General features: G+C 36.6%; 2 protein-coding genes and 1 pseudogene across 2 annotated transcripts; all 3 read right to left on the reverse strand.

Annotated features, from left to right (window-relative positions):
• Window positions 1-1,025: 1,025 nt before the first annotated feature.
• Window positions 1,026-3,283, reverse strand: LOC105120675 (probable E3 ubiquitin-protein ligase ARI8). The gene has a single exon (XM_011018972.1). It carries the CDS (start codon window positions 3,054-3,056, stop codon window positions 1,221-1,223), a length of 1,836 nt encoding a protein of 611 aa, XP_011017274.1. The 5' UTR covers window positions 3,057-3,283; the 3' UTR covers window positions 1,026-1,220.
• Window positions 3,284-5,196: 1,913 nt separating this feature from the next.
• LOC105120848 (exocyst complex component SEC3A-like) lies at window positions 5,197-11,111 on the reverse strand (annotated as a pseudogene).
• On the reverse strand, window positions 10,996-12,424 carry LOC105120676 (Disease resistance-responsive (dirigent-like protein) family protein). Its single transcript, XM_011018973.1, has one exon. It carries the CDS (start codon window positions 12,085-12,087, stop codon window positions 11,437-11,439), a length of 651 nt encoding a protein of 216 aa, XP_011017275.1. The 5' UTR covers window positions 12,088-12,424; the 3' UTR covers window positions 10,996-11,436.
• Between the last annotated feature and the right edge of the window lie 11,306 nt (window positions 12,425-23,730).

Genomic DNA, 23,730 nt, shown 5'->3' on the forward strand with positions numbered 1-23,730 from the left:
ACGTTGTGAAGAGGAAAGTGTCATGGTAACTACAATAAAAGAGAATCAAGAGAAAATTTAGTAGAATCTTCAATGGAAAGTAGTAACGTTTTGCATGAAATATTCGACTTAAAACAATGCTATAAATTATACTTAAATTAAATAAAAACATTTTAATTAGATCAATTGAATGTATAAGTGCATAATTTACTAACTATTATCTTAGTAAATTTCATTAAAATATCTTTCAAAATTGGAAGTTCTATCACTTAATATTCAACAAAAACAAAAATAAATCAGTTCCTACAACTTTAATTCGTTTGGTTATCTTCGTAAAATGAAAGAATTTATTTGTTTTTCATTTGGATTAGAGCAACACAAGAAAAGAATCAGTATTTATCTTGCCAAATCAACAGGCTGGTTAGGATTGGAGAACAGAATTCTGCCTGTTAAAGTCTGTCTGCAGAAAAAGGAACTTTTAGGCTATCTTAATATTAGAGTCCATTTGGTATTGTGTCTGGAAGGCATCCATAATGCTGTTAATGGTACAGAAAATCGCCTGCTAAAAGATGTCATTCAAGCTGTGTAATCAGGAACATTTGGGATAAATTGCTGGAAGAAGCTCTTCAAGACCCCCTAGCTTAAGAATTTATGTTACTGATATTGATGTAAAGTCGAATATGCTGTTGCTTTTTGACCTTGGTTTTTCTGCAGATGTAGTTCTTTAGCTCTGCTTTTCTGTATTCGAAACTTGTTCCTTGTATCAGTTGGGAAATTCCATGGAGGATATCAGACGGAATTATTGCCGAAAACTCAAATGCAAGCATTCTATAAATGTCCAACTCAGTACGGACAGAAACCTATCCTAAACGAACTCTTAATGTATAACCATCAACCGAAGCAAAGCATATAGCAGTACGCATGAGCACGATCAAGAACAACACAACCAACCATTTAAGAAATGGGTTGCGCAAAACCAATAGCAATGGCAACATAAGAGAATCAAATTTGTTATACCCCAACCTTTTGTAACTTGGACAACTTCATACCAATAATTAAACAGAATTTTATAAAATGCGAGAGATGTTTCCAGGTAGAAAACTAAAATTGAAGGAAATTGTTGCAAAGAAACAGGTCAAAGTAGCAGAACAAAAATAATAAGACGGGAATAAAAAATCTAAATATGCCAGCCCCTGCTGCTACACATAGGAGATGTAAGAAAAGGAGCAAATTGTATTATTTCACTGGGTTTCGGCGCACATCTGGCATGTGGTTGTGGTCCTGGGATTGGCATATGTGCAGTGCTGACAAGTCCAAGCTCCTCGATTACATGCCTCGCATGTCTCTGATGAACCCGGATTCATGTAAGAACAAAACTCACAAGACCATTCACCCTGAGGTGTCAAATTGTCAGCAGTTCTCCTCTTTGTTTGAGTTGTAATCTCAAGGGCAACACCTTTTTTTTTTTTGGGTGCTTTTGTCTTGTTTGGATTTGCAGAAGTCCTTGTTATAGCTGTGTAGAGATTCGAGGACTTGTCTTCAGGAGTTGTCATTCTGTTGCAGGTCTCGCCTGCTGGAACTTTTAGTCTTCTGCAGATCGAGGTTTTTTGTTGCTTCGAGGAGCTAGCCACGTCTGATAGTCCATTCTCTAATGCTGTAACCAAATTCTTAAAGTAATTTTTGGTCACTCCTGTCAGATGGATTAACTTCAACCGAAAGTCATCGAAACTGACAGAAAGTTTATCAGGATCAATAAATATCTCAAGTTCCCTCTCTGCACAATCATGAAACCTTTCCAAACTGGATTCCGCCTGCCCTTGCAAGTACTCGAATAATTTTGCCTTAGCATCGTCATCCTCTGCTAGGTAATACCCGTATGCATAGGTCCATTTCAGCACCCGCCGACATTCAACTATCTGCTGCCAGGCCTCGGTCAAGAATTCAAGCTGAGTCTCAGGTTGGCCATAGAGTTTCGAGATCTCCTTTAGATGATTGTTCCGCACCTTTCCCAAGTCTGTCAAAGCAATTTGCCTCGACTTTTCATTAGCTGCCCAGCGATCATAATAATGTTGGTATTTAAGCAACTCTTGCCGCAATGGACTAGTTTCCTCAGGCTGAGGATTTCCAACATACCTGTTGCAAGAACCTCCATAACCATGAACAGACCAGTCTTTAAGGCATATCCAGCAAAACATATGATAACAAGGAGTTGTGCATGACATGCGCATACATCCCGCATTCTTCTCAATCGGTCTCTGGCACTTGGGACAAGGCTTGGTATAAGCTTTCTTCCACGTCTCATTTTGAGAGTCTGAACTGTTCTTCAAATTCCATTTTTCCACAGTATCACATCCTACTGGTCGATGTCTTTCCTCACAACAATTAAAGCAAAACGAATGAGAGCACACGCAAGTAACATCAAAGTCTCCATCGCAGCCGACAAAATCAATAGCATAATCACAACCTGGAGCAGGACACCACTTTCTCCTCTTGTTGCTTTCTACATAAGACCTAGCAAGGTAACGATAGTACTTTTTCCTATCTTCCTCGAACCCCAATTCGTTAATAACATCATCACCAACAGCAGCAGCACATGTTGGTTCAGGACACCTTAGAACCAAACATCCAGGACCATCATTGATGTTTGTGTGAATATAAAGTCCCCAGCATTCAGAACAAAAAGGATGACCACAAGTGACAGATTTAATGAAATCTTGACTATAAGATTCAAAACAAATCCCACAAGTCAGATCATCATAACTGACTTGTTTTTCTTCCGGCTTCTCCAGCAACAAGCCTACCTTCTTACGGACTCCGAATTCGTCAGCAAACCACGCATCATGTACTTTACAAACATTCCAATTGTAGTGACGAAGTAGAAGACTTGCCTCGAGTTTCGATATTGAGAGCACATCAGATAACTCTGTGATCTCATGCTCGATACATCGGCAAATATCGGCCTCTTTCAAGACGGTAAAGTTTGTTTCACTGGAGTCAGTATTGTCATCACTGGAGTAATCCGTGGGTGAGTAGTCATCGAAATCATCGAAATCATCGAAATCGTTCATGTCAGCCATGTTGACAGAAATTATGAGACCGCAAAGCTTTGTTCAAGAGGGGATTTGTACACAGGATATATCCTATACCAAGAGTAAAAGCCGTCTGTATTCTGTAGGGCGTAAGTCAGCTGTTACAAATAACCTAGGAGAACCCGAAACCAAGACGGAGAGAGGGCTTTGTTTGGTCTCCTATTATTATTGAAGTTGTTAAACTAGCGTGTGCAAATTGCAATCCTCAAAGACTAAGTCTCCTCTTTGAATAATTAAAAAGAAAGGAATAGTGATAGTTTTTTTTATTAATAATAATACCCAATTTATATTTAAATATCAATCAAATTATATTTTGATAAATAACTTTAATTGGGCAATTTAATTATTTAGATTCTCATCTAATTACATCAACGGAAACAACCTAGATCATCTCCCATCTAATTACATCAACGGAAACAACCTAGATCATCTCCCATGTTTGGGCCTATATTTGATTAAACCCAAACTAAGTCGTGTGTTTTTTTTCTGTTTTTTTCTTTTCTTAGAAGTTGTTTAAAGATTACAGTACCATAAATTAAAGTTAAAAATAATTTTTAAAAAATAAAAAATATTATTTTAATATATTTCAAGATTAAAAAAAAAAAATCATTCACTACCACACTTAGAAACACTACTCTAATAAGTTTTTCCAATGGAACGAGACTGTCTCTTGCATCATAAACTGGGAAAAGGAGGCTATAAATGGCTGTCTAATTTCCCACCTGTTTATGGTTGGCGTTTCGACTATGACCAAAGAGATGAAATTCAAGATAGAAAAGTAACATTACAAGGAGTCAGACTTTGCGGCTAAACGAAAAGGAGGCATGTCTCCAAATTGGATCCTTTTACAGTGCACTAGGAACAAAGTTCCACTCAACCCGGTTCAGTTACAAACTCCCGGTTCAATTACAAACTCCCGGTTCAACTCAAGACTCTGAAATTGGCGAATGAACCGAATATAGGGAAAACTTCGAAAAAAAATAAAAATAAAAACCAAAAAGAATGATTACAGTATGTTAGCATAGACCTATTTAATAAGTTAAAAATTATACAACAGAACACTCTTTACACATGGACGCCAGAAGCTCTCTCATTTCTGACACGGAAAGGATGCTTTCATTGGGATAGATCTTTGCAACTAGTTGTGCAAAACTCTCATACTTGTCCAAGAAATCCTTCTGTCAAATTAAGATAAAAGGTACTTCAACACTTCAGCTAATATTTTTAGGCAAAACAAAGTTTTACTTGCTTCACCATGAAGCAAAGCACAAACTGTTTGCAATAAGGGGAAGAAAAAAAAAGATTCATGTAGCCCAGCATCAACTAGTTCATAATGAGGAAGGACCTTTAAAGGTAAGGAAAGGAAAGAAAATAGAAGGAACAATAGCGTTCCCCCGTTTGGATGTGCAAGGGAAACACAGCAGATGAGAATTACTTTATTAAAACTATTCTTAACGAGGGGAGCAATTCCTCTTTAATTTCATACAAAGGGTATTTGTTTCATTGAAGAATCTTAACAACCCTCAACAACTGCAGTGGGAGAGTGATGATTTCTATTATTTGAGGGTTTTCTACCCTGAAAGAGCCCACCTTCCTCTATCAAAAATGAGAATCAAAAAAGGTTTGGGGGTTCTAAACCCACCTTTCCCTTCCATTACCCCCGAAACCCCTAAAGAATTTAAGTTGAGTTTCCATTTTTAGGTTAATAAATGCTTTGCCCGTGACTCGAATTCCTTGGCAGGTTACTACATGCTTTGTTCATAACTCAAATTCTTTGTTGATCAAGAAATTTGCAATGTTCAAACACCCATTACTTACCAACTAACTTTCAAGAAACATTCAAGACAGAGACCTAATATTAAGGAAATGAATTACCTTGCACTTATCCCACAAAGAAGGCAACAGTTCTGAAGTTAAGTTCTTCTGTAACCTCTTATACATTGCACTAATAGACTTGGCAACTTGTTGCAGAACAACCATGTTATTACAACACTAGCTTTGAAACCAGACTCCAGAGACAAACAGACTATTGTGAATGCATTAACGACTTACCCCAGATAAACTAGATTTTAACATCTTCCGGAGATCCATTTTTGACAATCCAAGCTGGAAAGGGTCTCAAAGGAACAAAATAAAAGGTAACAACATTTCAGTGTTTAAACAATTTGAACTGACAATTCATAAACCTTAGAGAAATATTGACAGAGATGTGATAGTATGACTTCTATCAGTTCTTTGCTGGCATCATGTTAATATCAATTGCATCCATATAACTGGAAAAAAGAACAGCAATTCTTAAGTTAACCAGCATAGACTTGTAGAATAGCACACCAATATTTGATTATGGCTGCAGGGCACACAGGTTTCCCAACAAGCAAGGCAAAAAGAAAAGGAGAAAAGATTTAAAAAGTCATGGTTTCATTCTGTTTATCATTGTTTTGATGAATGAATTAGTATCTTCTATCTTCTATCTTAATGCGAATCATGTAAAATATACAAACAAAGAAACAAAGAAAAGAAAAGGAGGTATCACACTATATCCTATCTTCAATAGAAGTTCATAACAAACTCTGGGAAGCTACTATGGTGGGGTTTTCTTCTAATCAACAACCATGGATGTCATTTGATCATCCCAAACTAGCCTCTTCTGGTGTTATGGTGAACATCAAATCCTCAATCTAGCGAGTAAACTGGAAAAGTTTTTCAAATGGCTGCAGAAAGCAAACTTCATGAGGAAAAGAACCTTCAAAGTATTAAGGTTAAACTCATTGATGGTTCAGCAAATATTTGCAACCAGAAAGACCACATTGCAATAATAGACCCACAAAAAAGAACACGGAATAGGATTGCTTGCATAGAGGATAATCATGCTGATAAGACGTGTACAAGCTTGTTCATAAGCTTCGCTTGCCTGGTGATAAAATTTGGCTAAAGTTGGCACAACATTGGCAAGGTCATACAAGCTGCTAGCAACTGTTTCTAATCAGCAGACTTGTTGATGAAGAAGAATTTTTTTTTTTCCAGAATCAGGATTATTCAAAGAACTTGGAGAACATTCCAAGATATGAGAGGAAAGACAAAAAAGAATACCTATTTTGAAATGCAGCATAGTTGTCTAAAAGGAAAACATCTGCATATTTTGGATCTGCTTGTGCAATTTTCTCCAAACTCACAAGCATTATACCAACCTGTCAAATAACCTCCCAGATGTAAAACTCACTTGTACTAAATAGGGGGGCAATAAAAAACTATACTGAACGGTCTGCCAAAAAGCAAAAAAAAAAAAAAACATTTGAGAAAAGACTACTCACAAATTTTGTGTGCGCTTAATCAACCAAATCCCTAGATTGTCCCTGGATAAACTGCTCCATACGAGTTGCAAGAGTTGCAAATCTATGCAAGACAAGGTTGAGTCATTTTGTAAGATGCAAAATAAAATTTTGACCAATGTTACATACACAGTTCATAAAGCATGGAACAAAAGAGCTTGTCATTGCACGTAATGCATAAACTTGCAAAACTATTGCCAGGTTTAGGTATTATTAGTTTAATGTTAGTTTAAAATACAGCTCCAGTTGTCAATCATAAACCTAAGCAGGCAAGCATATCCTATCTCAAACTCAGTAAAATATGCAAGTCAATTATAGCCACAGGCAAGAGGTAAGTATCATACTTGAGTAGTGAACACAGAAGCAATGAGCATAACAAAAACAGTTCTAATCAAATTGTCAAGTGGAACAACTATCATTAAAGTAGTGTATTCTGATCATTTCACAGTAAATGTTAGCTAGATGGTCCGTGTCTGTTAGTGTGCACATTTATAATCCTCTTGGGACATATTATACACTTGCATCTTAGTCTGCCAATGACATTTGTACCTTAAGTCAGCATGGTCAGGCCTCTTTAACTGTCCACGCTGTTTCATGCAAAGTACAGAAGCAAATATTAGAATTCCAAGACCCGAAACTTGTCCTTGTAATCTGTATGAAAACAACAGAAAGCTGAAAATACTTGTGAAAAGTAACTCTTGTCGCTTATCATGAAACCACCAAACTTGCAAAGTAGTTCCTCAAGAACTCAGAAGCTCTCCTGACAAACATAGTTTTTAATTTTTCACGTTCTGTGCGCTTTTCTTGAACCTGTAAGAACATAATCCACTGTTTTAGAAAGAGACAATACACTAAACATACTACAGTAACAGAAAACTCTGTCATCTAGCTCCATCCTAAAATCTGAATATATATATATATATATATATATATATATATCCAACTGATTAGAGTCAATCAATTCATGTTCTTGGGCTTTTATAGGAAAACATAAAGATCATGTCATTGACAATTGAAAAGAGAATTGTCATGTATGGGTACCGTGTATTCAGGATATCATTTAGACATTGATGACAAATCAGCAATAAAAAAATAATGGAAAAAAATTCATACATCTACATGCATAAATGAATATTCTCTCACAATCTTTTTAATAACCTAGTTTATCATTTTGTAGGTAGAAAAAATCAGGGAGAAGAAAGTGGCACAGAGCATATAGCACGCATATTTGCATAGCTTGGATCCAAATTAGGCACTTGAAGTCCACGGAAAGCACCAGTTAACCACTCACATGCTTCAATGTTTTGAAGCATGTGAGCCTCATCAAATGAACCTCCTGTTAGACATACTGCATACTACAACCAACAAAGCGTGATTAGAGGATGGGAAATTTGAACACATTGCCATAAAAGTGATCAGTTGACATGAAAGTGACGAAACACATACTTCAGAAGGGACCCGCAGTCGTTCAAGTAGCTTATCAAGTTCTTCAATGAGTGATACATTATTTACAGACTGCATCTCCAATTTGTTATTGCAGGTTTCTATCTGGATACCATAAAATGAATAATCATACAGCTGCAGAGATAGATGTAAGGCATGTGTTTGAATATATGCATAGATCCATAATGCATGTCATACTAGGAAATTTGAGATATTCATTTGAAGCAGACTTGCAAAAGTAATGAAAACATTAAGATGCAAGTTGAACACTTTCTTCTTATAGCCTACACATTTTTTCCTAATATACCAACATGGCATGTACAACAAAAAAGTGGGGAACCAGGAGAAACGCCATAGCAACCCTAATTAGGAACAGTTCAATGTCAGCAAGCACTTACTGATTCAATGTCTTCTCTCATATGTCTAAGTTTCATGTTGAAAATGCCTAACCACTCATCCATGTCATCAACACAATATGTTGCAGCTTCAAGCCCTTGCAACACCTGAAAGGGCCAAATATCAATTCAGACTAGCAAGATCTGCCACTGTTACACAACTCCACAGGATGTGGCGAAGCACACAATGGACTAATGAACAGGCTTAATCTTCAGAAAGTGTAATACACATCAAAAGGTAAAGTGAAAAAAACCTCTGCTAGAGAGAAACTGCAATAAACCCATACACAAAATCACAGCCTTTGTGGAATTATCTCTTCTATTAAAGATTCACTTTCTAAAATGGCATGCACATTTGCAGCTTCCAGAGCAAGAAGCTAACGCTTCAACCTTTCTGAAAACCCCTCTGCTTCACCAATACCCATTAAGTAACTGCATGGTATTGTATAATTGAAAGAATCAAGTGGGTTAAAAAATTAAAAACAAAAGGGAGCACAAAAGAGTTACAATTATTTGTAATTATTTTCATACAGGAGATGTCTTCAATTCCAAGAAAAAAAAAAAAGGGACAGGCAGACTTTCACAGAACCTGCTCACAGTAACCTTAAATGAGAATGCTATTGTGGTTGTGTTGTGAGATCAAGGAGGATAGTTATGAAAAAATTATAGGCAGCTTCAACAGAAACAGAAGTCAAATGGATGGGGGTCATAGCCAGCATGGGCCATTTATTGCACAGTAACGAGCAATTTTCTGATGTAAATTAAGTTTGGATTTTTTAAATGAAAACTTTGGAAGTTCTTCTAACAATGAAAAATCTAGGGATGGATCCCCTCCCCGTGTCATGAAACTTTCGAGGGTGAAAATGTAGACTGTAAATCATGGGTAAATTAAAGGATGTTAGCATATCAGTCAGAAACCGAGGCACCTCAATGAAAAATATTCAGACAAACAGACTGAAAACATGCTATTCATATTCCTTTTCCTCCTTTGGCTAAAACCTTTCCGAGAATAGTGCTATTTAGCCAAAAATATGTGTCAACTCTCAACCTGACTAAAAAGCTTTGCAATAATGAAAGGAAAGACTTGCCAAGAAGAGACAAGTTCTCTTTCAACAGTCACTTTCTGGGACAGTAGCTGAAACACCCACTCCATCTTGCTGATTCGTTTGCTTGGGAACTGCGGGTGTAGTTTCCTTTTTTGAAGTAATAAATCATAATTAGTTAGAGAACTAAGTCATGCACCATGATCTAAGATAACCAAGCACTTCATTAACTGAGTTCAGACTGCATACTGTTGAGACCAGCGTGGACTTCAATTCAATCTCACCAAACAACACCCAAAATGTGAAATATTGTTGTCCCAATTTGATTATAGATTATGGCATTCAAACACAGTTTCCAGAAAGTTGATTCACAGAAAAATGACTTGCAGCATTACTGATTCAATGGACAAGAAAACTGAAAAGTGCACTTCAATTAGGATAATCATATACAATGATAAAATTCAATAATACTCAAGATGGAGAAGTAGCCAATCATAACTCTTAAAACAGATAAATAGAGACGTAGAAAACCATCAATCACACCTTAGCCCAAAGTGCCATCTCCACAACATCTATGCCAACAACTTTTGGAAGACGGCCAAGGACATCACCACCCACTTATACTGATTTTTTTCGAACTTATTTTTCTAACTAGCTAGCACATTTCCTTTTCTTTTTCTTTTTTTGTCGTAGGAACCGCCTTTTATTTTGCATCTTAAACATCTGCAAAGAAAGGAAACAACATTGCGTGTAAAAAAGAAAAAGAGCAGAAGATGAAGTGGGTGGTGAAACAACAATGCTTACCTATCATCAATATTGCGCATTGTCCATTGCGGTGGAGTAACACTCTGGCTTCTAAGGTTATCAAATCCCTGAAAGTAAGTTCAGTCAGAAAAGGAAAATAAAAAAGTTTCTCATTGTCTCCAGAAGTGATTCTTTAATCCAGATAGTGGGTAAACAAGAAGCACTGGTGCAATAAATGCTGAAGCATAGCAGGGTAAACGAGCATCCACTGGGCTCATAAGCTATAACCTCCACTTCGGAGAGATGCTTGAGTTTGTATGACTTTGCTGGCTGCATAATCGAGTGAATACACGAGCTTAAGACATGCATTCAAGCTTTTGAATTAAATCAGTAAAGATGTCATCACATACAACATTTCTATGTGAGAAGTTAAATTAATTTCTGATACAAAATCGAATAGGATTCACACATTTATATCACCTCAACCCAACAGCATAAGAAAGAAATGTAAAACAGACATTAAAAAAAAAAAGTAAATATTACCTCAAGTACTCCTCCAGTTGAATATTTTAGCACTCGAAGAAAGGCTTTCGTCCTCTGACCCTCAGATTTTGCTGCAAAAAAAAAACAATCGCTTTCAATTCCATGACAGCTAAAAGAAACTAAAACGAGAGAAAGAGGGGATTGGCTTTGGCATTACTGGAGAGAGCGAGAACCCTAGGTTTGGCCATGTGACGTCCTAATTACCCAGATTTTCCCCAGATCCCATGGCTCTCCGCAACACGGATCGACAGTACGATCTTCTGTTTTTTGCCTTCAATTGCTGCCTCGCAGGCTCTCCTTAGCTCCTCGTCATCAGCGCTCGATTTTGCCATTTCTCCCTTCCCCTCTCCTCGTTGATTTTACTTTCTTTCACTTGCTTAGCTCGCCAACCAGAGATTTTCCCAGTGCTTAATTATTGTTTTGTTTCTAATAATAATAAGAAGAAGAATTAATTGCTTGTTTGTTCTTCGCATTCTAGGCATGGTACTACAGTTCTCTTCTCGCCTGCTTTAGTGTGGGGTCCCATCACCAAGTCCCTTTGGGTTGGGCTTAGGTCCGATTGGGATAGATAAATCTCCTCGAGATATTTTTTAGGCGGATTTGATTGAATCCGATGTTTTGGGGGGGGAAGCTGTGATGGATAGTGGACGTCCGTCAACAGACAACTCTTACTAATATTTACTAGTTCCGATCAACAGTCGATGTTAGATAAGCATTCCATTCATTCATTCCGTTTGCAAATGTGACTGAAAATGGTCAATTTGTCATTATTTCTCCAATGCCTGTGGAATTGCATCTTCTCTACCAATCAAAACAAAAAAAAAAAGTGTTTACATTTGACTTGTTAGAATACCATTCTAACGACTCTGCCTCATCCTGGAATATTTGTATGAGATCGATCTGGAAACCTAAGCTGAAGCTGAAGCTTCACATGGTATGTTCCACCGACGTCAGTGGGCTGTGGATCAGTCTGTGCAAAAACAGCGAGACCTCGAGCAAATGCGAATGATCCAGTTCCACCAACCACCGTGAGTTCTTCTATGTCTTTATGCTCTACATGCTTGGCCTGCACACTGAGGCTGCCTGAGTAATCAGGTGTATCAAATGTGAGGTAGATAATATTGAAACCTGAATACGCAAAATGTTCTATTGGAATTATGAAGCCTTGAGCTTTTCCTATGACCCGTGAAGTGTTTTCGAGCCCTTCTGTGAGCTTACGATGAAAGATGAATGCTCCAGCTTCGGATCTTACCGCTGGCTGAACGTCAGAACTCGAGATTTGAGGTTGCTGGATGTACAATGACAGGGCCAGCCAAGGCCTAGGCCTAGGCCTTGTCGAGTTATCTGATTGATTTTTATCATGAGGGACTGGTGAGATCAAAGCCAGGAGGAGGACTGCAAGTAATGCTAAAGAAACTGCAGTGCAGAGTATGATCCGACACCGCATCATGCACGCAACCTTCTTGGCTCTTTGAAATATGCTAGCCTTGAATGTGCTCTTAAGAGGGCCTGTCTGAAGCATGCCTTGATTTGGAAGATGCAGCTCCTCATCACAGATTTTGTAGCCACCCAATCCACATCTTCAGACCCGTTCCTAATCCAACAATGCCATGAATGTCGAGAATACCAACTCCATTTGCGAGCTAACCAATACCTTTAAATATAATTAAAGAGCTAACATATTTCTGCTGGCTACGTTTTGATGAAGATTGTAGATTTTAATCTCCTAGATTTTACCAGCTCAATGTACACAATCGAGTATATTCACTCCGGAGTTACAATATATTTTTAAAGAAGGAATCTTGAGCCGTTAAAGAAAGCATGATCAGGTTTGTTGTTATTTTTATTGATTGACGCTTTTCTAGAGTGAGAATTTTATCTTTTTTAATGATAGATTTACATTTTATTTTAAAATATTTTAAAATTTATTTTTGACATTAATCAATCCAAAAATATTTGAACTCCTTACACTTTAAATACCTCTTCAAAATTAAAAATATCCATTTTTCTTTAAAAAAAATACAAAAAAATAATAGTATTGATAAAATGTTTTTTTTTTTTTTAAAAAAAATACAAAAAAATAATAGTATTGATAAAATGTTTTTTTTTTTTTAGCTCGAAGAAAATGGTACTTTAAGAAGCAGTGCTAATTTTTATCAATAATTGTTTCTCACGAAGGAAAAAAATGATAAAAGACGACACAGCACCCCAGAAGAACTTCCATTGAATGGTGTGCCAAGCGATACTGGAAAGTCACCCTTCCCGCACAGGATTCTTGCCTCGAAGAAATAGCGCCTAAGGAAAGCTGACCACGGTCACTTCCACAAAAGTTTTCAGTTTTACAGGGACCTTTGAGTCATCTCCTTGAGCATCAAGTCTCCATCCCCCTGGATGCACACAAGTTACAAACAAAATGCAAAAGGCTTGAAAGCAAGAAGACAAATAACTAAATAAGGCAAAATGGGTCCGCGGGGTGACCATCTGTTCGCCATTTGTGTGTGTGCCCCCACTCCTTGACAAAACACAATTCCAGTTTCTTGAGAGTTCAAACAATTAAAGAGCTGCAAACATGCCCACTTGCCGATAGAGCGAGTCTTGTAACATAATGTTTGGTAGGGAAAATAGCCAAGCAAACACAATATATCTACCTGCCAAGTAAACGCAGCAACTGTACAAAAAAAAGAAGAGCAGAGAGAGAGGGCACTTACGAACCAACTAATCGACTTCCTTTCTCAAGATTGAATTGTAATTAAACTAAACTGGCTAAGAACCAGAAATAAGAATTTGGAAGGCTCAACTATCATTCACTTGTATTTGGAAGATCACTATTGCTTGAAAACAATTGGGCGAAAAGCTTATATTGTTAACGAGCACTCCGCAAGAGAATACGAGACCCAACCACCATCTGGTGGTTCTTAAAAATCATAAAGTGAAGCAACATCATCCAGCTGTTAAATATCACTGTAGCTAGTAGCTTCATCCATTTCCATCTGTTCTAGCTAGATGCTTCATCAATGTTCATCTATTCTGACAAACACCAGAGCCAAAAAAAGAATAAACAAAATATCAAGGACAAATTGACTTCGGCGAAAAAGATAACCTTAAAAGAAGATTTATTAGAATAAAAAAGCAACCCCATGCCTCTTGACCTTAGTTTAGGAAGGTTAGCATCACCAAGAGGAAAATGAACTGGAGTCAAGAAACCCAACCAAAACCTACTCGACCCTGAATAACTAGGGGCTTGCAAGGTGCCTTTTGCAAAGAAACCAGGGAATAATACGATGAATGCAATCTAATTCCAAAACCAAACAGATCTTAGAAGGTTATAAAAATTGTTCCACCATGCAATCTCTATTATCTAAACTCATCTGAATAAATTTAGGCTGCTTTATACCACTTTAATCAATCCCACCAACCACGGAACAACAGTTTCATTGAAATGTTCCCTAGCCTGCAGGATACTGCAGTTAAAGAGAGTGCAAGGCTTGATAATGGCAAAAACTTGCTCTTCCTGTCATAACAGGAAAACGAAGCAACAATCATGTATCATACATGAAAACTCCACTTCCATAGCCTATCGGGGTTCTTCAAGCTTATATTTTAAACTTGGAAGCTAAGCAAATTCAAACACAAATCTCCAGATATAACGGTCTCTCTCGAAAACTCACCCAGCAAGGAGTTGAACTTTGGAATTAAATGTTGCATCGATGCACTAAGCACTCATATGATATTGATGCAACAAAGATAAATTATCAGTTGATAACATCACCTGAAGCCTCGCTGATTTACATAGAACCAGCTTTTACGTGTGAAGCAAGTGGAGGGAGACAAATTCAGCTTTTATGTCTACTAGACTAAATGAACCCAACGTAATAGGGAATATTTTTTTTTCTAAAAAGCAAGGAAAGTTTATTCAAAATTCCAATAAAATATAGTAAAGAGAATCACGTTATTAACAAAGCAAAAGAGGAGATGGAATAGCTATATGATGCATGCAGTGGGAGCAAATGCAATTATATCATCATATGCATCTCTCCTCCTTACCCCGGGCTTGAGACCGGCTGTGAGCCATGCATAGTGCCCACAGGCGGAGTTACATGCATACAAACACACACAGAGCAGCATGCATAGAAAAGCAAACTCTAGCAAACAACCAAAGACCCTAAAAGAAACGAAATCAATCCACCCAATTAACAATGAAGCAATAAACTAAAGCCTGCAAAGTCCCTTGAAATAATACTGAGCAGCATAATTCTTCCAACTCTAGCTCGCCCCATAATCACACTTGGACAAATAAATGCCCATCACCAAAATCCAAACAGAACCAAAATTCAAGCACACTGCAATCCAAGCATATGCATCAAGATTATCGCACAAAACACATCATAAAAAGCAGCTGCCATGGACAATCAGCAATTTTAACCCCAACAGCTTCATTTCCGACACTCACAACACGGGAGATAGCCAACAGATTCCAAGAGTCATATAACCATCTGGTGAGGAAACATGTTTTGCATAAATGACTCGACACTTTTGCTTGACTAACAAACTGGTAATCATCCCTTGCAATCACAAAAGCAATCTTGATACAAACCAAGGCCAAGAGATAAAATTCAGTAACCACAGCTATTACCACATAAGCAACCACTTTAGAAGGACTTCAGCCAAACTACAAAGATCCCATTAACCAAAGTGAAGTGCACCAGATTGATAAGAATTTTGAAGACAAAAACAGTAACCACAGCTATTACCACATAAGCAACCACTTTAGCAGGACTTCAGCCAAACTACAAAGATCCCACTAACCAAAGTGAAGTGCACCAGATTGATTAGAATTTTGAAGACAAAATCACGTGCCAATCCCTGAAAAGGACATGTCAAAGCTACTCCACATAATATTTGGAAAAGGTATCCATCAAAAACTCCAACAGCCGAGTAAACACCACCACTTTATGCAAAGACAATAGGAAATACGAATTAACCCTCTAGAAGCCAGTCCTAGAAAAAACAGTAGGCATCTGAAAAATTTCAAACACTCCATTGGTGTGTTCTGCTTTCAAGCTGAATCTCCTTCTTGTTCTGGAAGCAGGGAGAAAGTCTTTTTCCTTGCCTTTTACCTCTCGTATTCAGAACTGACAATCGAAAAAAATGCAATCTTTGTTGTCTAATAGAACAAACACTAATACCTTAATCACGTCGGTAAAGATTCAATCTGTTTATAACAGTGCTTCTCTTATTGCGCAAGACATCTCTTTTCAACTGAGCAACAAAAGAAGATCATTTAGTTCACTTTTTAGTAAAATAGTGAAGGAACAAAAACCGATATCCAGGAACCAAGAAGACAGCACAACAAAATTGTATTCAGAAGGTAGAGGCTGCTACATGCATCAAATATCTTTGGCCAGTAAGTGCAGAAAGAACCAACTACTTCTAGTACAGAACAGACCAAAAAACACTTCACAAGAATATCCGAGACTAGACCACCATCTTCTAATCCCATAAATCACCAAACCAAGCAACATACTGTATCCAAACAATTTATGAGAGGTGTTACATACCACAAGCTTTATTCTGTGTCTAATCTGTTCTCTCACAAAGCTCATGCACCAAGAAACATAAGCATAAGAACAAGAAATTCTTCCAACACTTTCATACAAGTACTTGCAGGTATCCCAATAAGAAGCTGATCAGTCAACCACAATCAACACAAAGCACAAGCAATTTTGGAGGAAAGAATATAGCCTGAAGAAAATTCATATAGGAACATAAAGCAATGCCAGGAATAAAGGACTCTAAATTCACCTAAATTCACTTGAGCTTTGTCCAGACTGCAAAACAGAAGGGCAAGTAAATTTGATAGAAAAATAGAAGGAAAAAAAAAAAGAGCAACCAGAACCCACTTGTCAGTAAGATCAAAAGCAATATACTTCCTTGTATATGTAAAACCCCGAAAAAGCAAACATAAAACCAATCTGAGCCTATCAATTTTGTAACACTTAAAGGACTCCTGCAAAAATGAGTAAACAATCCTCATAAATTATAGTCTTACTCGATGCAATTATTTATGGAACTCACCAAAAAAAAAGGAAAAAGAAAAAAAAGGATGTGGATGAATATCAGTTCAGAAGTTGAACAAAAAACCAGGCACAACCTAAAGAACAGGGAAAAGCTTAGATGTGTTGTGAGAAGTTGAAACATAAGATTTTCATTAAAATTAATTAAGACATGAAAACTGAAGAGATGGTACATTGCAAGTTCTTGCTAAATTCCTCAACTACAAAAACATTTGTGATGGACAAAAGAAGAAAATATACAAAAAAGAAATGCTGCAAGTATAAAGTTTATATGGAAAGGAATAACATGTCAATAAATAGGTTCAATTTTGTTTTCCATAATAAGCCACAGAAAACTCTACTTAACTAATAATTACCCAGCTTTTATTGGTTCATACTTTGCTGATAACACTTGACAGGATCTCTTTGAAAAAAATGCACAAACAGACCTCCATCTGAGTATAAAAAATCAAAATGACAATAAAGAAGCAGTTGGTGCTTTGCTAGTTGTGAACCCTATCATCATTTGATTGTGAAACAAATAATGTAAATCTTGTAGACACCAGGATAAACACAATCAAAGCACGGTCAAAAAAGCTGTTGTAGATAATACAAATAGCAGCAGCAGCAATCAAAAGCCAGAAGAGAACTCCTTGGTGGACCTTGGCTGGTATTCATTTAATTAAGAGAACAGTTGGTGCTTTGCTAGTTGTGAACCCTATCATCATTTGATTGTGAAACAAATAATGTAAATCTTGTAGACACCAGGATAAACACAATCAAAGCACGGTCAAAAAAGCTGTTGTAGATAATACAAATAGCAGCAGCAGCAATCAAAAGCCAGAAGAGAACTCCTTGGTGGACCTTGGCTGGTATTCATTTAATTAAGAGAACCCAATAGATCCTACAAAAAATACAAAAAGACTTGGACTCTATTTTTTTAACGAGTCAAATTCAAAATGTTAATTAAAATATAAAAATAATTGTGAGAAAATATTTTAGGAATTTGCAGCTTCTGAAAGCAAAATAAGAAAGGCACAAAGTTAGAATTATCTAGCTGGAAAAACTGTGGGAGACAAAAGAAGAAACCTCAAAAAAATGCCCAAAGGAGAACTGCTGTGGTAAGTCAAGCATGAAAATGATCTCCCATTCAACATTTAAACAGACGCTACAGAAACAAAGTACAGCTCCTTCACTCTTCAAAGAAACACGAATTCTAGAGAAACCAACAAAATGATTAATTGACTATTTGGTGTCGTATAAGTCATCAAAACATCATTAAATTACCCATATCATAAAACAATCCATCAGCTGCAGTCCATGTATATATTAACTAAATGATAACCTGAAAAAAAAAAATACAATCAAATCTTAAGCTGCAAAACAACTCAAAGGAAAAAACACATGCTGGAACCACAATTAGAGAAAACGTGAATAGTTTTAATGTCGCCCACTGTTCACCCTTAGCATAAATTCATTTTAAAATGAAAGCAATATGTCAGCTAAAATTGCATATAGTAATGATAAAGGAAAGAAAAAAGAGCAAGAAAAAACATGACTAGAGTGCAGAAAAGAGTCAAAACCATCAAAAAATTATTCCAGCATGGAACACCCTCCTATTACTCCTAGCTCTATGGAACAAAACTTGTAGTGAACTAAGTTTTTGGTTTGCTGTCATAAGTACCCATTGAGAGTCCAATAGTCAGACACACTTGTCAGTCTCGTGCATTTGCTTTCTTCCTATCGTTAGCTATCTTCCATTAAGGAAGAAAAAACAGGACTCGAAAAGTTAAACATCTCTGCTCCTGAAATAACACACAAACTTAAGACTACAATATAACAAGCAAGCAACTATATGGAACAATACCTGGCTTAAATCTGGTTCATTCCTTCCTTAACAAACAAGAATAATAATGGAAAAGCAAATAAAGGAGTTGACATCAGTCATGATTATGTAGAATCAAGAGCAAAATATGGATTAAAACGTAAAACAAAATTATGAGAAACTAAGTGCATTGTTCTTGAAAACAATATCTAGAAACATCTAATCAAAACAAAATTAAAATTAATGAACTTATATATGTTGAGAGAGAAAGAGAGTTAAATGAAAAGGGAAAGAAGAAATCTCAAGAGAAGAAATAGTATGAAATAATTGCCCCTACTAGTAAAGCATAGACTTGAAGCTGGTACAGACAAGGAAACAAACCACTGGTGTTAAAATTCCTGGTTCAATTTAAGGGCATAAGATCCTCAAGGAACACAACTAAAAAAACGAAACCTATCTCTATCAAAGATGTGGAAACTAAGTGAGATGAAAATACAGAGTTAAAAGAGGACGGCAGGTTCCAAAGCATCAAGTAATAAAGACACCCAGTCTTCAACTTCAAGCTCCTGGAAAGACACACAATCATTGTCTTAGACTAGGCACTAAAAATGTTAAAGCAAGACAATAGATAAAAAGATGATAGAGGAAAAGAGGAGGTAATGAATTAAACACTCCCAAAAAGTTGCAGCCCACATATGTTCCATGATAAATTGGAGGGTTCCTAGAAAAACATGTGAGCACATGTCACACACAAGTTATATTTTAGGAAATTAAAATTATATAAAACAAATTAATAAATAAAAAAGAAACACTTGTTTTGATCTAAAATCAGAAGGTAGAGCTGAAAGAAAAGTTAGGAAACACTTGGTGTGATCTTGATGCAAACATAACCATCTAGAGAAGTATCTGCACAAAATACGCAATTGCTGAGTGAGACTGTCAGAAGCTAAAAAGGAAATGGAGATAAAAGAGCAAACAAAACAGCTGTATTGGTAGAGTAATGGAGCTAGTAGAAGGTAAAAATAAACCTCTACCAAAATCCCAACAAGCTTCATTAGAGTAGTTGATAGACTCCTGAAAGCACACATAATTGAACTCAGACTCTAGCTATACAGCAATTATAGACTATAAGACAGACAAAAAGGAATTAAGAGAAACTTAATCACCAATGCATTTTATCAAAAGCATCATTTCCACATATCTTATTGCTCCAAGTCTGTGACCATGAAAACCAAAGCTTAGAACATGCACCCTAAATCTTCCTAATGCCAGAATAAGAAAATTATAACTAGAATCAAAACTGTAGACTAGGCAATGCATTAAATCTCCCAAGGTAACCCTAGTCTTACGTGTTAGTTGAAAATTGCCTGATCCTGGAAAAACGTCCAAAACAAAAGGGCAGTGAAAAATCATTGATCAAAATGAGAAATCAAAGTTAATGGTGCTTGGTACATTACTCCTGAGAACTGATCAGCTACAGAGCATCAGCAAAGAGTGAAAACAAAATGAAGCTGCCCAAGCAAACCCAAGTTAATTTTGAACATCCCGCCCAAACATTCCTAACAGAGAAGACCAAACATACAGCACAGACTATTTTCCATTCAAATACAAAAAGGGTCCCGGAAGCCAAAAACAAACAGCATCTATTTCAAACCCTGCCTCCATTAAAGAAGTAGGAACTGTGTATAGTACAAATAAAGAGACTGCAGGTTCCAAAGCATCACGTAATAAAGACTATTGTTCAAATTCATACTCCTGGAAAAACACATGGTCAGTATCTTAGACTAAACACTCAAAATGTTAAAGGAAGAGATATAGGCAGAAAAAGGAAAGGAGTAGGAAATGAGTTGGACACCAAAACAATTGCAGTCCACATATCTTCCTTGATGAATTTGTAGGGTTCCTAGAAAAAAAAAAAGCACAAGCAAAGGTCACACACAAGTTATAAATTTTATGATTTAAGAAACGTACGTTTTGACCTAAAACCAGAAGCCAAATCAGAAGGCAAAGTTAGAAAGGCCAACAAAAAATGATTGATCAAAATGAGAAATCGAAGTTAAAGATGCTTGGTGCATCATTGTTGAGAACTGATCAATACAGAGCACATGCACAGAATCAAAATAAATTGAAGTTTCCCAATAAATGCCAAGTTAATTCCCAGCATACCTGCACAAACACTCCTAACAGCACAGAACAAAACATATAGCACATGCTATTTCCCATTCAAAAACAAAAAGGTCTTGGGAGCCACAAAATAACAGCATCTAACAAAAAGCCTACTAATGATAAAGAAGTAAAAACAGGGTAAAATACAAAGAGACTGTCAGTTCCAAAGCACCATGCAGGACAAATCGCTGTTCAAATTCAGACTTCTAAAAAGACACAAAGTCAGTATCTTAGACCAAGCACTCAAAATGTTAAAGCAGGGCAGAGATACAGGCAGAAAAAGGAATTTAACACTGCCAAAAATTGCCGTCCATGTATGTTCCTTGATGAATTGGAGGGTCCCTAAAAAATAATGAAAGCACAGGTCACACAAATTATAATTAGGAAATTATACTAGTTGACTAGAATGAAAAAGAGAATTTCAGAAACATTTTTCTATCTAAAATCAGAAGCCAAAGTTAAGAAACACTTGGTGTGATCTTGATGAAAATGTAACCATCTAGAGAAGAATCCGCACAAAATAAGCTACTGGTGAGAGAGAGAGAGAGAGAGCTGTCAGAAATTTAACACGATATGGAGATCAAAGAGCAAACAACAGCTGTATTGGTGAAGCTCGATGGTAGAAGGTAACAATAAAACACAGACAAAAGCCCAACAAAACTCAACAAGCTTCCTCGGAGAAGTTGATATACTCCTGAAAGCACACACAATTGAACTCATGCTCTAGCCGTTTAACAATTATAGATTATATAAGACAAAAAAAATTAAGAGAACTTTATCTCCAATGCAAGTATCAAAAGCATCCTTTACACAGATCTTATTGCTCCAAGTCCATGACCCTGAAAATCAAAGCTTAGAATAAGCATACTAGGGCGTCCTATTGACACATAAATATAACAAGCATCGAAATTGAAGAGTAGGTGATGGATCAAACCTCCCAAGGTAATCCTAATGTGACATGTTAGTTGAAAACCATCTGATCATGGGAAAAACATACAAAACAAAAGGCCAATGAAAAATCATTGATCAAAATGAGAAATTAAAGTTAAAGATGCTTGGTGAATACTGTTGAGAACTGATCAGCTACAGAGCATATGCACAAAGTCGAAATAAAATGAAGCTGCCCAAGAAAAGCCAAGTTAATTCCCATCATGCTCACCCAAACACTCCGAACAACACATAACCAAACATACAGCACACACATACTATTTTCCATTCAAAAACAAAAATGTTCCTGGGAGCCACAAAAAAACAGCAACCAAGACCCTACCTCCAATAAAGAAGCAGAAACTGGGTAAAATACAAACAAAGAGACTGCCAGTTCCAAAGCATCAATTAGGACAGGCTGTTGTTCGAATTTATACTTCTGGAAACACACAAAGTCAGTATCTTAGACTAAGCACTCAAAATGTTTGAAGCAAGACAGATACACATGGAAAAAGGAAAAGAGTAGGAAATGAGTTTAACACTCCCGAAAAATTGCTGTCCACATGTTCCTTGATGAATCGGAGGATTCCTAGAAAAAAAAGCACAAGCTAAGGTCACACACAAGTTATAAATTAGGAAATTAAACTTGTTAACTAGAATGAAAAGGAGAACATAAGAAACCCTTGTTTTGATCTAAAATAAGAAGCCAAATCAGAAGGCAAAGTTAAGAAACACTTGGTGTAATCTTGAAAACATAACCATCTAGAGAAGAATCTGCACAAAATAAGCTATTGGTGAGAGAGAGAGCTGTCAGAAGTTGAAAAGGATATGGCTATAAAAGAGCAAACAAAAAAGCCATATTGGTGAATTTAGTATTGGAGTTGGTAGAAGGTTGTATAAACCACTGCTAAAAGCCCTACAAAACTCAACAAGCTTCCTCGGAGAAGTTGATAAGACTCCTGAAAGCATAAACAATTGAGCTCAGACTCTAGCTGTTTAACAGCTATTATATAAGACGGACAAAAAGAAATTAAGAGAAACTTAAACTCCAATACAAGTATTAAATGAATCCTTAACACAGATCTTATTGCTCCAAGTCAGTGACCCTGAAAACCAAAGCTTAGAATAAGCATCCTAGGGTGTCCTATTGACACACATTAAATATAACAAACAATGAAATTGATGAAAGCATGACCATAAAAAAAAGCTATTGGATAGAGAGAGAGAGAGAGAGAGAGTTGTCAGAGGTTGAGAACTGATCAACTACAGAGCATTATTCAAAATGAGAAATCAAAGTTAAAGATGCTTGGTGCGTTACTGTTGAGAACCGATCAGCTACAGAGCACCTGCACAGAGTCAAAACAAAATGAAGCTGCCCAAGGAAGGCCAAGTAATTCCCATCAACACTCCTAACACCAGTTCCAATTGAAGCATATAGATCCGTAAATAGATTTGTCTGTATAGCCACTTCAGTCGTGCTCGTCGTTTCTCGAAAACAGAACCAAATATACAGCATATACTATTTTCCATTAAAAAAAAAGGAGGATACTGAGAGCACAAAAAACATCATCTAAATAAAACTCTACCTCCAATAAAGTAGCAGATACTAGGTAAAATACAAACAAAGAGACTGCCGGTTCCAAAGTATCACATAGGGCAGAATGCTGCTCGAATTCATACTTCTGGAATGACACAAAGTCAGAATCTTAGACTAAGCACTCAAAATGTTAAAGCAGGTAAGAAAATAAAAGAGTAGGCAATGAATTAAACACTCCCAAAAAATTGCAGGCCACATGTTCCACGATGAATTGGAGGGTTCCTAGAAAAAAAGCACAATCAAAGGTCACACACAAGTTATAAATTAGGAAATTAAACTTGTTGACTAGAATGAAAAGAACAAGTTAAGAAACCCTTGTTTTGATAAAAAAAAAAAATCAGAAGCCAAAAGAAGGCAAGGTTAGGAAACACTTGGTGTAATCTTGATGAAAACAGAACCATCTATTGAAGAATCTGCACGAAATAAGCTATTGGTGAGAGAGAGAATTTTCAGAAGATGAAAATGATATGGCAATAAAAGAGCAAACAAAACAGCTGCATTGGTAAAGTTAGTAATGGTGTTGGTAGAAGGTGACAATAAACCACTGCTAAGAGCCCGGCAAAACTCAACAAGCTTCCTCGGAGAATTGATAAGACT

This window comes from Populus euphratica, unplaced genomic scaffold (genome assembly GCF_000495115.2).
Source record: "Populus euphratica unplaced genomic scaffold, PopEup_1.0 scaffold6.1, whole genome shotgun sequence".
Classification (NCBI taxonomy): Eukaryota; Viridiplantae; Streptophyta; class Magnoliopsida; order Malpighiales; family Salicaceae; genus Populus; species Populus euphratica.